Raw genomic sequence first — 16,595 nt, 5'->3', positions numbered from 1 at the left:
GAAGGGAACAGGGGACATTCTAGGGCAAGAGAAAATAGTGCTCTGGTGTGAAGTGTCTTTGAAGGTGTGCCTAATAAGGGCAGAGGCCTGGGTTGAAGGTTCTGTTCTGCTACTTACTAGCCCTATGACCTTGGACAGGTCTGTTTACTCATCTGTAAAATGGGACAATAGTGCATATTCTGCCTTCTTTCCAGGTCCCAGTAAATGAGCTTTTTCTAGAATATAAATGTGAGATCCCATTTTACTGTTATTTTTCATCTGGGCAGGATTGTTTCAGAGCATTCCCAGAAGCTGAGGGGGAGAAGTGGTGCATGCATTGTTCAATGGCTCTTTCTTGGGTGAGGATCGCTTGGTTGTTGAGAGAATGCCCCTGAACAAAGTCCTGGGCATCACAGTCAGCCCCAGTGTTCAGGATGATTTGCTGTGACCCTTAAGAAGTCTGGAGTGCATTGGGACTTACAGGACTGCGGGTCCTGGGGCTTGGTTTTAAGTCCAGACTCTGACAGCTAATAGCTGTGGGATCTTTGGCAAGTCGCTGCCCCCTCTGGGCTTCAGTTTATACTTGTGTGAACCATGGAGTTGAATCTTCCAGTTTGCTCTCATCCCTAAATAGCCTGGTTCAGAAAATCCTGGAAGCTGCTAGGCTTTGTGTGTAGTGTGTATGTACCTAAGTGTCCTCCAGTCTTTTGGGGGGTCTTTCTGTGTCTCCCCCCATTCTGGGCATCTGCTTCTTAGGTCTCTCCTGTTTTTTCCTTAGAGCCTCTGTCCTCTCTCCCGCTTTGTTCCCTCTTCCTTGCTGGTTTCTGTCGCCTCTTCCCACCTCTGGTCCCTGCCTCCCCCATTTGTTTGGTCTTTTTCCTCTGCTCTTCTTTATATGGGTATTTCTTTTCCCCTTATTCTCAATTTCCTGGCTCTCCACTCCCTACCCTTGCCTGTATGGCTGAAGGCACCCCCCACCCCCACCCCCACCTATGCTGGTTTTCTCCCAGGTCCCAGGCCTGGTAGCTTGTGGCTGTGAGGTGTCTGTAGGGTGTCTGGATTCTATCCAGGGGTTTGTTAGCTGTCCCTTCCCCTCCCTCCACCTCCTGGCTCAGACCTCAGCAGCCACGCTCGGGTTGGCTGGTGGTGGTTGTCCAGCTGTTAAGCGGGTTGTGTGCTAGGGAGTTGGTATTCCCCTCGTGCCCTGCAGCCTGGCATTGGGCTCGGCCTTGGCACGGAGTGCTGCTGTCAGGGCAGCTGAGCCGGAGCCAGCAGGCGGGAGCTGTGCCTGGTATGCTAATTCCTGGGGCCGATTCTCACTGGGCTGAGGCTGCATATCGGGAGCTCACTGCTTTCTTTTCCTGAAGGTTTAAGGTCATTACCTATAGCCACATTTTCCTTCTTCTCCCTTCTCTTTCTCCCATCTGCTTTAGTTTCCCCAGAGCAGTGCTGGCTTCCAGATCAAGACTTGGGGCCTTCCAGGGCAGGCATAACATATTTTGAAGTCTTATGTTTTCTTCTAAAAATTATTTGAATTTAGCATTTGCTTCTTCATGTGTAAGCATGTTTAACATCACTTACCAGGAGATAAAGTAGACTCCCAGGAGAAGTGCTGTGTTTATGTTGTGGCTTCAGATGCTTCCTGACACATTGCCCTTTGCTCATCCGGGTGCCATGTCCCTACTGAGGAGCACAGCCTGAGAATCTCCGGGCTGGGGGCACAGGAGGAGGAGGAGAGGGCACGCCCCTCTTTCTTATTCCCATCCCTTTTATTAGTTGTGCTGTGTAAGTCTTCCTTCATTCTGTGCCTTCTGGAGGGAAGGACCAGAGGGAACAGCCAAACCTGGGAGGATCCCTGTTTTTCCAAGTCCTCATTAGAGGATGTTACGTGACCACCAAGGCCGGTCCAGGTCTAAGGCCTAGCTGTGCCGGGCTGTTCTGTCTCCTGCCTTGTGCTCTCCAGCTGTGTTCATTCAGGTTGTCCTGAGTATGTGGCACCTACCAGTCACTCTGACAGTATTTCTTGCTTACTCGCTCCTAGTCCTTCCATTTTTTTTATGTCTCCAGAGTGAGGCCCTTCCTACACTTTCTGTCCTGCCCACCCTTGGGGATTCCACCTGCTCAGAATCCCACCATATTAGACCCAGCACATGGGAGAAAGAGATTTCTGCTGCTTTGATGGGGCAAAGGGATCCAGAAAGGCTGGGTTAGCCAAAGGGGCACACCATGGCCAAGACAATGTGGTCTGCTTTCTGCCCTGCAGCAGGAGGCTGCCCACAGCTTGTGTGGATAGAAGGATGCCAGCTAGCTGAGTGAGGAGCTGGTTGGGGGTGCTGGAGAGAATGCTGGAGGTTCAGCTCCTTCTGAGTCACCATCTTCTATCCTGGTTCTGGCTCCTAGTTCATCCATCAGGATATAGGCAGCCCGCTTTATGTTTTACTAATACAGGGCCCTGTAGACGAATTGAAAGCTCCATTTACCTTGTGTGGACAACTCTTGCATTTTTCAACTCGGGAAACCAAGGGCCCCGCCAGAGGTCACAGGCTGGCTGATGGCAGAGTCAGATCTAGAAGCTGTCAGTCATGCCAGCTGGCAGCTGGGTCTTCCTCCAGGGAGAATCTGGTACCTAGGCTGCAACTTGTGAAAGTCACAGCTCCCTTCCCTGAGCCTCCAGCACCTCGTTTCTTCTCTTCCTTCCTGTTCTCGCCCCCAACCTTTCATCCCTGGGTCTGACTCCCTGGAGTGGGGGTTGCCAGCCTCTTGGATGACCATGACTGCACATGAAGAGCTAGTAAACACAGTACCATGCACCTGCAGCAACCACCCCACAACAAATATAAATGAAAACATGCATGTGCATTTGTCTCCTTGGCCTGGGGGTGGGGAGGGAAGTGGGTACAGGTCTCTTTAATCTTTCTTCCACATTCTGTGTAGAGGAGGGCCAAGGGGGGGCGGGGTGGGATAGGATGTAGCAGGTGCAGATGAGTAAACAGGCAGGGGAGGGCAGGGTTCCAGCCTACCTAGTAGATGGAGTGGCTGGTTCTTGCAGGACAGTCTGGTTGTGCAGGTGGGGGCCTTTGCACGACAGCCCAGTCTCTGTGATCCATGGTGGTTTTTTCCTTCCCTTTGCATTCCAACAAAGCCTCTCATTTCCCTGATCACTGTCTTTGTCTCCCTGCCTTTTTCCCCCTACAGCCTCAGTCACTGGCTGGGGAAAGGAGGTAGAGAGGGAGGTAACCAGTAACTCAATTAATTGTGATTAATCTATCAACCCAGATCCTTTTAAGGTCCTGAGTTTGGGTAATTTCTCTTCCCTTTTTAAACTCTTAAGACTTTTATTGTCTGTACAGAACAATTAGCACACGTGTGCATGCATGTGCGTGCACACACATTGCACACTCACACACACTTTCATACTCTGAGAAACAGGAGGAGGGGGAACCAATCTGAGAAAATACTATCAGAGAAAATACTATCTGAGAAAACCTGGCAGGATTCCTGGAGCTCAGTAGACAGAGCCCAGAGAGCCAGAAGTGCAGGGCCTCATCCCGACAGTGAAAAGACAGCATCATTCATTCATTCACTCCTTTGCTCAGGCTATTTAGAGAGTGTCTGCTAGGTGCCAGCTGCTGTTGTAACCCTGGGGAATCAGCTATGAATAAAACAAAGCCCTCACCTTCATGGAGCAAACATTTATGATGGGGGTGACAGTGGACACGGTCAGATGTGGAGCTGTGCTCTGTGGAGAGAAAGACCGCGGGGAAGGGAGTGCGGGAATGTGGGAGGTGCTTGGCTGAGGCTCTGAGATCTGTGACAGAGGTGCTCAAATAGGCCAGGAAGCGACCTCCCCAGTGACCCCCCTGAGAACTGTGCATTATTGCGAGCACGCATGTTGTGCGCATTTCTGTGTGTGTGTGTGTGTGTGTGTGTGTGTGTCTGTCTGTCTGTAGGGAGCAGGGGAGAAGAGAGAATCCTGGGGGGAGTGTCATAACCCAAAGAGGGAAGTGGGTTGCACCACGTCTGCAACAAGGAATCCTGTGGCAGGGACAGCTGTGACTCACTTAACTGGAGTGGGGGGGCCACAGGCCGAAGGCAGGGCCGGACCCGCAGCCAGGGGTCCACTCTGAGGAACAGGCGGGAGAACCTCTGTGCCCCCCCTCCCCAGCTCCACTCAGCCTTGTTGGTTCCCCTAAGCCTGGTCTGAGCTCCCCGAGGACCCTACTGCTGCAGCAGCAAGACTTTTCCTTGGCGTGGGTTCTGGCAGAGCAGGCAGGGATTGGGGTTAGAATGATTCTGAGCCCTGTCCCTCCTCTCTCTACTTTATGAAAGTCACAGGAAGAGGCTGCCAGCCAGGCTTGAGGGAAGAGAGCCAGCGTGGGGTGGTGCTTCTCCCCTCCGGTTGGCTGCCTTGCAAAGTCTGAGCGGCCACCTCAGGTGTAGCAGAGTGGGCAGGCCCTTTGGGTGCCCCTGCTGGATGCCAGGATGGGGCTGAGGGAGGCCTGAGGTGCTTGAGATTGTTGTTGCAGTTGGGTGAATGGCAGGTTGTCACCCAGAAACAGTTGAGATCGGCAGAACAAAGCTGGACAAGGCAAGTGCCAAGCGAACGGTTGTAAACATCCCAAGTGGAGTCCTCTCCTGGGGAATTAACTCAGGCAGGGAAAGGGCACCTTAGATGCAGCTGTTTGCAAACAAATCTACCACCTGTAATAGAAGGGTTTCACCACAGAGCCCCTGTGGGCAGGGCAAACCCAAACTGTAATAGCCCTTGTCACTTGGAGGCGTGTATGGCATCTCCACGGGGCTTTAGGGGACGAGTTTCTAGCAACTGGATTCCGTGGGCTGCCCTTTCAGGAGCTTTCTGATGTATACCCTCAGCCCATCTGGATCTCCTCCCCATCTCTGCTTATCCACCTTCTCTCTGGATTCCCTGTCTCTAAATGCCCCTGCCACCTTGGGGGAGCAGCCACTGTATTGTCATTAGCCTTTCCTTTTGGAATTTATCATGCATTTCTTTTGAGTCCCCAGTGTTAGCCAGGTCAGTGGCTGTGGTGTTGACTACCACAGGCAAGACTAAATAGGGAGGGAAAAGCCTGGGCCTGGGTTGGGGTGGGGGCAGGAGGGTGGCCCCCTCTCTGACCTACACACATCTCTCTAGTAAGACATGCTTCTTGAATTGCAAAGTGTGTTCTACACTTAAAATGAGGTCCCACAATTTTGCTTGTCCATTGATGAATGTTGCTTTTAGAATTGAGCTGAATGGTTGAATTAGCTCTCTGTATTGGGGCTGGTGCACAGCTGTGTGAAGCTGATGGCTGTAGAAGGTAGTGAGGTATGTAAACAGGTGAGAGATGAAGGGACTTCCCTCAGGTGGCTGTCATACCTGGCAGAACAAGGTTTCTCATGCAGTGTGGTCAGTGGGAACCAGTGGACTTGGGTAGCCAAGATACCCTCACTAAGTCCATGTGGCTCTGGAGAGAGGGCCCTGCATGGGTGGGGTAGCTGGCTGCCTTTGGCTGGCCATTGGGCAGACTTGGCTGAATATGGTGAGGTTATGGGGAAAGCTGTGAGACAGATGGGGTCTCTGAGGGGCTGGTGGGAGTCATAGGGGAGGCCAAACTTTGGAAAGATGAGGGAAAGGAGGAAGAGCCAGAAGAGGACAGTGGTGTGCATCAGGATCACCTGGAAGGCTCCTTAAGACATAGTTGCTCAAGTACCTGCAGAGTTTTGATTCAGCAGATTTGGGATGGGGCCGAGAATTTGCATTTCTAACAGGTTCCTGGGTGGTGCTGATGCCGCTGGTCCAAGGACCTGTGAGGTCTGTTGATCTTACAGGAAGGAAACCTGAGATGAGATCGGGCATGAGCACTCTGTAAATGCTGAGTGGCACCAGACAGACGTTTCTTATCAGAAGAAGTGTGAGAGCGTGATATTGCAGGAGCTGCACCTCACTGAAGCGTTCTCCTCTCTCCCTGTGGCTTCTGTCAGTACCTGCTCAGATTTCGTAACTTCTTCAGCCTTGTAGGACGTTCTCCTCTTATCCTGGTCAGATGGTATATAGTAGGTGGGATATGGTACACATTTGAGCTTAAAAACAAAAACTTGCTTGGGCCTTAGGCAGAGTCTGAAGTAATGGTCTGGGAAGGGCCAGGTTAATCTGTAGTCTTTTAAATTTCCCAGGTGGTGCTGATGAGCAGCCAGGACTGGGAGCCACAGATCTATACTGTAGTTGGTTTTTCTTCTTAGAATGGGCTGTACTCCTGGGGACTTGCTTTGTCCAGAGCTGTCCATGTTGACCCTCTGCTTATCTCTGTCTTTCTTGATCAGCCCATATCCTTTTGGTTACTCTGCTTCCTCCAGTTCTCTGAGAGCCCACCTATAGTCAGGGCCTTCCCTGCTATTGAGAATTTCAAGGTACCAGGCTTTTTTTAGGCCACGAGCAGATTTTACTCTGTCAACACCTTTGTGAGGACCTCAGGTAACAAATGGTTTTGGACATTTGTGTCTTTTCAGTGATGCTGAGAGTAGAAAATTGTGCAAGAAGATGAAAGTTGACCTGAGCCCAAAGGACAAAAAGGTTGAATTATTCCATTACCAGTAAGTACATGTGGGCATTTCCAATTTCCAAGTAAGTGCTAGAAAGCTTTCATTGGTATTCCCAGTGAACGGTTTTGAGTTAGGTTAATTTTATTTCAGTGTTTTTCTTCTGTGTTTATAGTTCTTTTTTTAAAAAAGTCTTGAACTGTGTTCAATAGCTGAATGTTATTAAGATGCTGCAGGAAACCAAAGGTATGTATCTTCATAACCATTCTTAAAGTTAACACCTTTTTCTCCTCATTCGACAGGGATGGTGCATTTCATACTGAATATAACCGAGCTGTGACATTTAAGGTAAATTTACCTCCCTCATTCTCAGCAGAGGTAGAGTCTGAACAGATGCCAAAAGCCTGGCAGGTTTTCTCTGAGAGAAGGAAGGGCAGATTGCACAGATAGCTCTTTCAAATGACCTGAGGGATTCTTATCTCTAGAGCACATGTCAGCAGAATATCTGGAAAAGTTTGTAACTGTTAGCACAATGGGGATGGCCAGCCTTGTAGATAAGTGTGTGAATCTATGAGCAGAGGCATGTGGGTGAGACATGTGACGTTGTGCCTCTCTCCTCCAGAGGCCTGGGTTTCCTTTTGCTGTGACTTGAAGCCCTCCTTCATCTCCATGGTAGTGTCCATACTGGCTATCCAGAGTCTGGGGGGCACTTAGCACAGGGTGCAGGACACGGGCAGGTTGACACCTGTTGGCTGATGCACTTCATTTCAGATGACACGCCGATGTCACTGAGTCATTCCCCTGCTACAAGTCCGATTTAGCAGTGGATGGAAAAGCATCAGTGAAAATAGGTGTGGAAGGTCTTTGACCCGCCGCCCTGAGTCCTTCGAATGCCTTTGGATTCTCCTCCTTCAGCTACCCATTCTCTTCCTCAGACAAGTCTTCTCCTATCTCTGGTCCAGGCGGCATGCCTCTGCCCTGTCTGGGGCCATGTATTTCTTCTGTTCTCAACATATACTGAACTTATTTTTTCAGACTCTCCTGCTTTGCACTCCTCTCTCTGTCTCTCTTTCTCCATCTCCTTCCATTCTTTCCTGTTCATCCATCCGTGCAGCTGTCAGTGCCCCACTCCTCTGCCGCTCTTCCTTGGCTTCCTGGTCATTTCTTGCTTATCTACCAGCACTTGTTCTTTTTTAAGTTGCTACAGCTTTACCTTATACAGATTCAGCCTGATTACTCATCTTAACACCCACTTAGACACTTAGAGAAAATTCTACCACCTAGAGTTGCTTAACCTCTTATTCTGTGTTAAGATGTCAGCCAAAGCCCTCAGAGAGAACACGCACTCCCCAGGAGCAACGTGTAGCCGGGCAGGGCAGGGGAAGTGCTATGCAGTGATGGAATGGGGTGCCGGGGGCTTTTTGTTTTGTCTTTGGAGGCTGTGTTCAGTTTACATTTAGCGGCTCCCTCTGAGCAGTCTGTCCTAGGATCATGGAGCAGGAAATAGCAGCTGCTCAGAACTGTAGTAACTAGGAAGGAGCAAGGAGCCCAAGTGGTCTGAGCTTGCCTAGGTCGGGGAGGCTGAGTCCTGGCCTCTGTCCACCCCTTACAAAGACCAGGTGTGTGGCATTTGCTCGCTCGTCATCCTTCCTAGGATTTCTGCATCAATAAGTTGGAGAAGCGGGCTGAGCATTGGACAGGGTCAGGGTCTTTAGTGGAAAGAGGGCATCCTTAGTTCAAGGGTTCCCCAAAGCCCACAGGGTCATCAGGGACTGGGGTAGGGTCCCTGGAGTTCTCAGGGCAAGGGTAAGCAGCATATTGTTTCCCATAACTGCCTGATGGCTTCTGCTCGTCATTGAGCAGGAGCAGCTGAGACCAGTGCCCTCCTTGGTCACAGGTTGGTTTTCTTCTCAAGTTTCCTCCTGGGCCTCCATCTCCAGAGAGACAGAGGAGTCCCTGCCAGGGTTAGGTGCCCAGTTGCAGGTTCATGCTCTGGCTATTGTTGCTGTCGTCCTGTGTGGTTCTGGGGGAGCCCAGTCACAGGCACCACGCTGTGGCCCCTAAAGAAGCCAGAGACCAGACAAGTGAGGGTAAAGAGCAGGAAGCTCAAAGAGGGGAACTTCCTGTATAAGTGGCCTTTTGCTGGTCAGCAGTCTGTCCTGCAAAATCCTTATTATGTGTCAGTGGTGAGGACTGGAGATGCCTGGAAGCCAGGATTCATATGACCCTCTGACGACCTTCTCCCAAGACCATGTAGCTATGAGTGTGGTTTCCCAGATGTGAAGATATCCTGAAAACCAAGGTGTGGGTGTGGGGCCATTTCCCTGGCATTCAGAGCACCCAGGACAGGATGGCTGAGGGAGTGGGGTGTTCCCCATGTGGGTCCCTGCAGATTTTTCCACCCAAGATCTCATCGGTTACAGTGCTTTGGAGAGAACCTATGGATGGAATCACTCAACTTCAGTTAAACAAGAATAATCTCCACCTGAAAAGCAAAAGATTGCTAGTATGATTATTTCAGTTCTTACGTTAGAAGAGGTGGCTCCTTTCCTCTTTGCATCCACTTTTGTCTTTTCTCCTTGATGCTGAGGCAGGGGTGGGAGTCGGGGAATGGGAGATGGTGCTAACCCTTTAACTCTGCTTGTGCTGGTGTGTGGACAGGAGGCCCCTGAGAGCAGTAGTTCCTAACCGATTTTGGGTTCCTTGTCCCACTGAGAATCGACTGAAAGGCATGGATCTTCTCCCTAGAAACAGTGTGTTTGCATGAAGTAAATGTAAAATGTTATTGTGTGAGTAAATGTAAATGTTAAGTAAAGTAACATAAAGAGTAATGCTTTCATGTGAGGCTGGGGTTTCACAGATCCCTGAAGGCTGCCTGTGTACCCTAGATTGAGAACCCCTGCACCAGGTATTTTCTGAAACAGGTGGGCAGCTGTAAGCATCTTTCTCACATGGCCCAGGTGGGCAGGTGCCTGTGCAGCTCTGGGTGAATATGGGTTTTAGGAGGCCCTGCCAGTTCCATTCTGGCTTATACTGTCACAGGGAAGCTTTGACAGAGACAGAGGAGGCAGACCTGCCTTTGCCACGTGGAAATGGCCCTCTCTTCTTGCCAGAAGGCGTTTCACAGCCCCATTTGGAACAGCAAGGGAGCATTACCTGAATGAAATTCTACGAAATCTTAGCTGTCTCCCATTTTTCCATAGTAGCTCTTCCAAAATAATAAGCTCACGGAGGTCCTGTGTGCATGAACAGTGGATGGCTGAATGCACAGCCTCCCTAAGAATGTGTTTCCTTTTCTCACCTCAGCCCTTCTCCCTCCCACCACACTTGTGGACACATTCAGGTTGTCATCTGCTCTTTGGGACTTGATCGAAGTGGACAGAAGTGACAAAATCTTGCATCAAATTGGGGATGCTGAAGCCTCTGTCTTTTGGCATGGAAGCCAGCAACTCCCCTCCAGGGTTGAAGGGATGGAGGTTGGCTGGTTTCTGGTACTCGTTCCTGGCTCTCATAGACTTTGAGCACCATTTCCCAGAGTGGCTGTCTGAGGGAAGGCTGCTTCTGTCCTGGACCAGTGAAGTGTGGCAGGGATAGAGGGCAGTAGAGGGACAGCGGCCTCCACATGGGAAGATTGTGTCTTTCCCAGAGGGAATGAGATTTGAGTCAGTTGTCCACATGACAAAGGCTAGGTAAGTACTTTATCCTGAAGGTCCTTGTCAGATCTTCATCCTGGGCATGTAGAGGGAGGGTATTCAGGCAAGTAGGCAGTCACAAAGATGAGCACCCTGCCCCTGGCTTGAGCTCCTCAGAGGATGATCAAGATTTAACGCACTCTCAAACCAGTTTAGATCACAAAATATTGAGCAGGTGGCAATTAGATGTGGTTACCTGCTTGTGCGATCGGCAGTTTTGGAGGCTGCACGAATGTGGAATCCTTGGACAGGATTGGAGACCTTTTTTCAAATTGATCAGAAAGGCTTCCTGGAGGAGATGAGACTTAGAAGCATGAGCCTGTCTCTGGTTTGAATAAGCCAATGAATTGTCTCAAATCTCCTCTTTGATGTCCATGAAGAAGCACAGTAGGTATGGATCAGCTGACCAGATTAAGGTGTCACGTGGCTGAAAAATTTTGGTGGAGGCAGTGGGGGTGCATTTTTAGGGCCTTCAGCAGTGAAGTCAGTGGGCAATGGAATGGCACCCCTGCCCCCCACGGGGTTGCCCACGTGCGACATGCAGACCCTCTCCAGGCACGTGGGTCTCTGGGCAGAGAGATGGGGCAGGTTCCTGATTTCCCCACCTCCCTCTTTTCCTGGCTAAAACGACTTTTCCCTTCTTTGTTCTTTTCCTCAGTCTATAGTGGCCTTTCTGAAGGATCCAAAAGGGCCTCCACTGTGGGAGGAAGATCCTGGAGCCAAAGACGTTGTCCACATTGACAGTGAAAAGGTAACTTATTTTGCATCGATTCTGGTGGACACTGGAAGCTTCCCCCAACCAGGGTCTCTCTAGGAGAGATGCCCAAAGAAATGAGGAATGGGACTTTTCAGAGACCAGTTGTACTTTTCTCCAAGGGAGCCGGGCCACTAGGCCCCTAATAGTTGTTCTCCTTCCCAGCTCCATGACGGAACCTACAGGAGATCACAGCCTGGCTGCCTGAGACCTCCCATTCTTCACTGCCTTATTTAATGTATTTTAATGTGTTTAGATTTTTCTCAGAGAAATATCCATTTAAAAAGCCTTTCCTTATTATGTAACCCAGTCATTGCTGGGATTGGCTGTGTGTGTGTGTGTGTGTGTGTGTGTGTGTGTGTGTGTGTGTGTTTAAAAGTAAGTTTTGTTTTTTTGTTTTCTTTAAGAATAATCTCAGAGGTTTGGGTTGGAGTTCCAGAGACTTGGGTCAGATCTCTATAATTCTAAGTCATGTAAATTTGAGCAAATTATTTACCCTCTTAAGTTTTAATTTCTGGATTTGGCTGGGCTAGGAAGTTAGGGGGTAGAACAGTGGTTCTGATTTATAGTCTCCATACAACCTGACCCTCTTTTCTAAGACTTCCCCACATGACCTGAATGTGCATCTTTATCCATGTATTGTGGCACGTGCGTACCTCGTTTGTTTGGCTGTGTCTTCACCTAGGGGTGGGCAAGAACGTCTTTGTTATATTCCAGATGGTCTGTGAGGCAGGCAGTGCTATTTTGTAGATGGAAGGAGAATGTCCTTTTTTTAAAAATCTATGAAATACTGTTGACATATAGTGCTATATTAGTTTCAGATATATAACATAGTGATTCGACAGTTCTACATATTACAGAGTGCTCACCATGAGAAGTGTGGTTACCATCTGTCATGATACAAAGTTATGGCAGTATTACTGACTCAGTTCCCTTTGTTGTACTTTTCATGTCTGTGACTTATTTCTTTTATAATTAGACATTTATACCTCTTTTTAAAAAAATTTTTTTTAATGTTTATTTATTTTTGAGAGAGAGAGAGAGAGAGAGAGAGAGAGAGAGAGAGAGAGACAATGCAAGCAAGGGAGGGGCAGAGAAAGAGGGAGACACGGAATCCAAAGCAGGCTCCATGCTCTGAGGTGTCAGCACAGAGCTCAATGTGGGGCTGGAACCCACAGACCGTGAGATCCTGACCTGAGATGAAGTCGGACACTAAACTGACTGAGCCACCCAGGCACTTCTGGACGTTTATACCTCTTAATCACCCTTCACCTATTTCACTTATGCCCCCACTCCCTTCTCTCTGGCAACCACCAGTTTTTTCTCTGGTTTTATCAGTCTGTTTTTGTTTGGTTTTGTTCGTTTGTTTTGTTTCTTAGATTCCACATATAAGTGAAATCATATGGTATTTGTCTTTCTCTGAATTATTTCACTTAGCATTACCCTCTAGATCCATCCATGTTGCTGCAGATGGTAAGATCTCATTTTTTTTATGGCTGAGTAATATTCCATTGTTTGTTGTGTGTGTGTGTGTGTGTGTGTATATACACATACATATATACATACACACACACATATATATACACATACATACATACCACATCTTCTTTATCCATTTATCAGTTGATGAACACTTGGGTTGTTTCTGTATCTTGGCTGTTGTAGGTAATGCTGCAGTAAACATAGGGACATGTATATCTTTTCAAGTTAGTGTTTTTATTCTCTTTGGGTAAATACCCGCTAGTGGGAATTACTGGGTCATATGGGATTTCTACTCTCAATTTTTGGGTGAACCTCCATACTCTTTGCATAGTGACCGCACCAGTTTATATTTCCACCAATAGTGCATCCTTGCTAACACTTGTCATTTGTTTTTGTGATAGGAACTGGAGAATGTTTGTTCTTATCTTGATAACATGAAATGTACTTTTTATATTCCTCTGCCTCCTCTCCCTTTTCATTTAAAATTATTGACCCTTAATGCTTATTAATCCAGAAGAAAAGGATGCCATTTATACTTTCTGGAGGAGGGATCATGTGTGATCGTTACGGGCTGGGCAGTTTGAATTAAGGGGCTGGCCATCAGCATTTCTCTGGGATAGAAAATGCCAATATCATCAGAAGGTAAAAAGTATGTTGCTGGCAGGGGAAGAGGGGCAAATGTCAGGAGGTGGTGGCATCTGTGCCCGTAGTTATGAGGAAAACAAGCAGCCTAAACTCACTGTTGCTCGTGGGAAGATTTTGTGATAATGCATGTTTCTAGCCTTTCTGGAAAGTGATTGCCTGCTGTCTCCTTCCCCTGAGATGATCATGTCCTGAAACTCCTAAGATCGTTCTTCTGTAACTAGAAATATTAAGGAGAAAAAAAATGTTTTCACACCTGTAAGCAATCCTCTTGTTACACTTGGTGCTGTTTTCTCTTCTGTAGAAGCTTAAGGTATAGCTGCCTTTCTGCTGATAGAATTTCCACATAAAATAACTAAAAGTTCCCAATTCAAGTTAATTGCCAATTGTATTTGTGAGGTTAGTATTCTGCACTGTTGAAGGTAATTAAGCATCTTTGAATGTAATGTAATGATTGTTACTACCCAGGGTATGAAACCAAATGGCTACAGGCTCAGAAAACCCTTTTCTTCTCAGATCTCCAGGTTTTTTCTCCAGGGATTTCAGAAGATCATTTTCAAAGCGTTTGCATTTTCTACCCATAGTCAGGGTCAAAGATCTTAGTTGCTAATTCTGTTTTGTAAAATTATATAATTCTAGTTATGTAAACAAGGGTGAACATTTTCAGAATTTATTATAAAATGTTTTAAATTCCTACAAAATATCTGTAATATTTTTTATCTAACTGAAAAATTATAAGCAATGCGTATTCATTGTTGAAAATTTAGAAAATACAGCTTGAGTTTAAAAAGAAAAACAAGTTACTTTATCCCTTCCCATTGAGAAGTACCCACTGCTGGTATTTTCTGTAGCCTTCCAGGCTTTCAACATAATGCATACATATTTTTACTCACAAAAGTGTCATTACATTTTATATGCTGCTTTCTAACTTGCTTTGTTCCCCCCACTTAACATAACAGACATATCTTATTGTGACATTAAATATTCCTCTTCATCGTTTTTAATGATGCAGTAGTATTCCATAGAGCAGGATGTACCCTCATCTATTTACCTAATGCCTTGTTGCTGCCAGAAAGCTGCATTTCGCAATCTCCTTTTACTTTCCTTATTATTCAAAAGAGAAAAACCTCTAATTTTCTTCTATGGAAACTGGTTAGAGAAGCAAATTATTTTAATCAAAACATGCTTTGTCATTGCGTTTCTCTGCAGTCCTTGATAGATTTGCTTTTTCCGGAACATCGTTGACTTTCGTTGGAAGAAAGGTCTTTGACCCTGCTTTACACTGAAGTCTCTCCATTAGCACTGTTGTGAAATATAAAAATGTCTTTTTTTTGCATTTATTGTATTTATTTAACAAATAATTATGTATTGCATAATAATGTGCCAGACACTGTTTGGAGGGTTTTACAAATACAGATGATCTATATCTCATGGGGGCAGGAGGGCATGCCTCATCTGTGTGTTCCTGTGCACACGATGGGCTCCTGGGCACATGGACGGTGGCGGTAGGGCTGGGGAAAGAGACAGTGGGTTTGGGTTAGCCCTGTGTGACCTTAACCAGCAGATCTCTGTCTAGCCAAGTTGGCCACGTGAAAACAACCACCCCCCTACAGCACAACCACTCCATAAATCACATGAGGGGGCAGCCTGGTTGAACCTCACGGGACATAAATAGTTCCTTGCAGGTTTTTAATCGTTCAGGTGGAGCTGCAGGTAAAGCTGGTAGCTTGGTCCTGACTACATCATACCAAGTGGCCTTGGGAAAGCCATGTGCCCCCTTGGGGCCTCAGTTTCCTCATTTGTAATATGCAGGGGTAGTACAGATTGTCTCGATCGTCCAGCTCCTGACAGGCTGAAACTCTTGCTGCATGCCCCAAACCCCACGTCAGACCATGGGACATCTGAAGTGCTGGACAGCTCCTTCCACCGTGGTGGTGCCCCCACCCCCCAGAGCCAGGGGCATGTCGCCTCCCTGTTATGTTATTGTGTGTGTGACCTGCCGTGTTCTCTCTTTGTGCCTCAGGACTTCAGACGGCTCCTGAAGAAGGAAGAGAAGCCCCTCCTGATGATGTTTTATGCCCCCTGTGAGTGACCTTTCTCCTTTGGGCCAGAGTTCATTGTTCAGCCTCTTGGAGGGGCAGCTGGGGGTTGGGAGGCGGGGGACTGGGAACTAGCCCCAACTCTCTTAGAATGTGAAGTGCGTCCCTCACCCCATCTCTCCGTCTCTGCCTCTTTGCCTTTTCATTTGGCTCCTCCCCTCCTACTGTCCACATCAGTTTTTCTCTCACTAGAATCTGCATCCTTCTGCCCTCCTTGCCCCGAGCTCTACCTAGCAACAACACGGATCTCTCCAGGTATTCCTTTCCCACCAGCTGTGTGCCTGGTGGAGCTATGTGCCGATGGAGCCACGCCTCACCCTCTAGGTCCACTGCTGCTCACCAGCCAGAGCCTGGCCAGCCCCCCAAGGCAGCCATTTGCCCAGCTCTGGCTCCTGCACACCTCTGCTGGTGTCACCTGGGAGGTGTGGGGGAATCAGGACCAGGGAGAAAAGGGCCTCATATTTTGGTTCATTCTCTAGATGAGGCACAAAGCCATAGGAACAGCAGAAAGATCATTGAGATGACAACCAGAAGACCCAGGTTCTAATTCCAGCTATGCCAACAATCGAGCTGGGTGACCTTGGTCAAATCCTTCGCCTTCAAATCCTTCACCTCTCTGCCCCTCAGTTTCCATTGCTTTTTAAAAAAATTTTTTTGATATTTACTTATTTTTGAGGAGGAGAGAGAGCATGAGCAGGGAAGAGGCAGAGAGAGAGAGAGAGACACAGAATCTGAAGCAGATACCAGGCTCCAAGCTGTCAGCACAGAGCCCGACATGCGGCTCGAACTCAGGAGCCATGAGATCATGACCTGAGCCAAAATCGGATGCTTAACCAACTGAGCTGCTCAGGTGCCCCCATCCCCCTCAGTTTCCATTTCTATACGAAAAGGGAGTGTATCAGAGCAGTGGCTTTCAGACTTTTTGACTGTATTTCCTAGTATTAATTTAAAAATATTTTCCATGGCAACCTGGTGCTATAAGTATACATGTAACTTATATATACTTATAGTAAATAAGTTGACTAAGTAAATAAGCTGAAACAACAGTTTTACAAAACCATACTTTACCCTTACTACTTGCCATCTACTCTGTCAGATGTAGTATGCACTATTTCGTTTTTCTATTTTGTTTTATGTATGTATCTTTGTTTGTTTATATTTGAGAGAGAGACAGAGCACAAGCCAGGGAGGGGCAGAGAGAGAGGGAAACAGAACCTGAAGCAGGCTCCAGACTCCTAGCTGTCAGCACAGAGACCGATGCGGGGCCCAAACTCATAAGCCTTGAGATCATGACCTGAGCTGAAGTCGGATGCTTTAACCAACTGAGCTACCCATGCACCCCAGCCTATTTTGTTTTATTCAGAAGTTACTGGTTTTTCCTCTAACCCTCTAATAGAGGGTCTGCAA

General features: G+C 47.6%; 1 protein-coding gene across 1 annotated transcript in view; it reads left to right on the top strand.

The window, feature by feature from the left end:
• PDIA5 (protein disulfide isomerase family A member 5) overlaps window positions 1-16,595 on the top strand; it is a 93,408-nt gene that overhangs the window by 28,785 nt on the left and 48,028 nt on the right. Inside the window, exons 4-7 of the mRNA XM_058731167.1 lie at window positions 6,490-6,573; window positions 6,822-6,867; window positions 10,870-10,962; window positions 15,113-15,173. Of these exons, the coding sequence (XP_058587150.1) occupies window positions 6,490-6,573; window positions 6,822-6,867; window positions 10,870-10,962; window positions 15,113-15,173 (284 nt within the window). The remainder of the gene's footprint in view (window positions 1-6,489; window positions 6,574-6,821; window positions 6,868-10,869; window positions 10,963-15,112; window positions 15,174-16,595) is intronic.

Source organism: Neofelis nebulosa, chromosome 5 (genome assembly GCF_028018385.1).
Source record: "Neofelis nebulosa isolate mNeoNeb1 chromosome 5, mNeoNeb1.pri, whole genome shotgun sequence".
Taxonomy (NCBI): Eukaryota; Metazoa; Chordata; class Mammalia; order Carnivora; family Felidae; genus Neofelis; species Neofelis nebulosa.
This window is presented reverse-complemented; position numbering and strand designations above follow the sequence as displayed.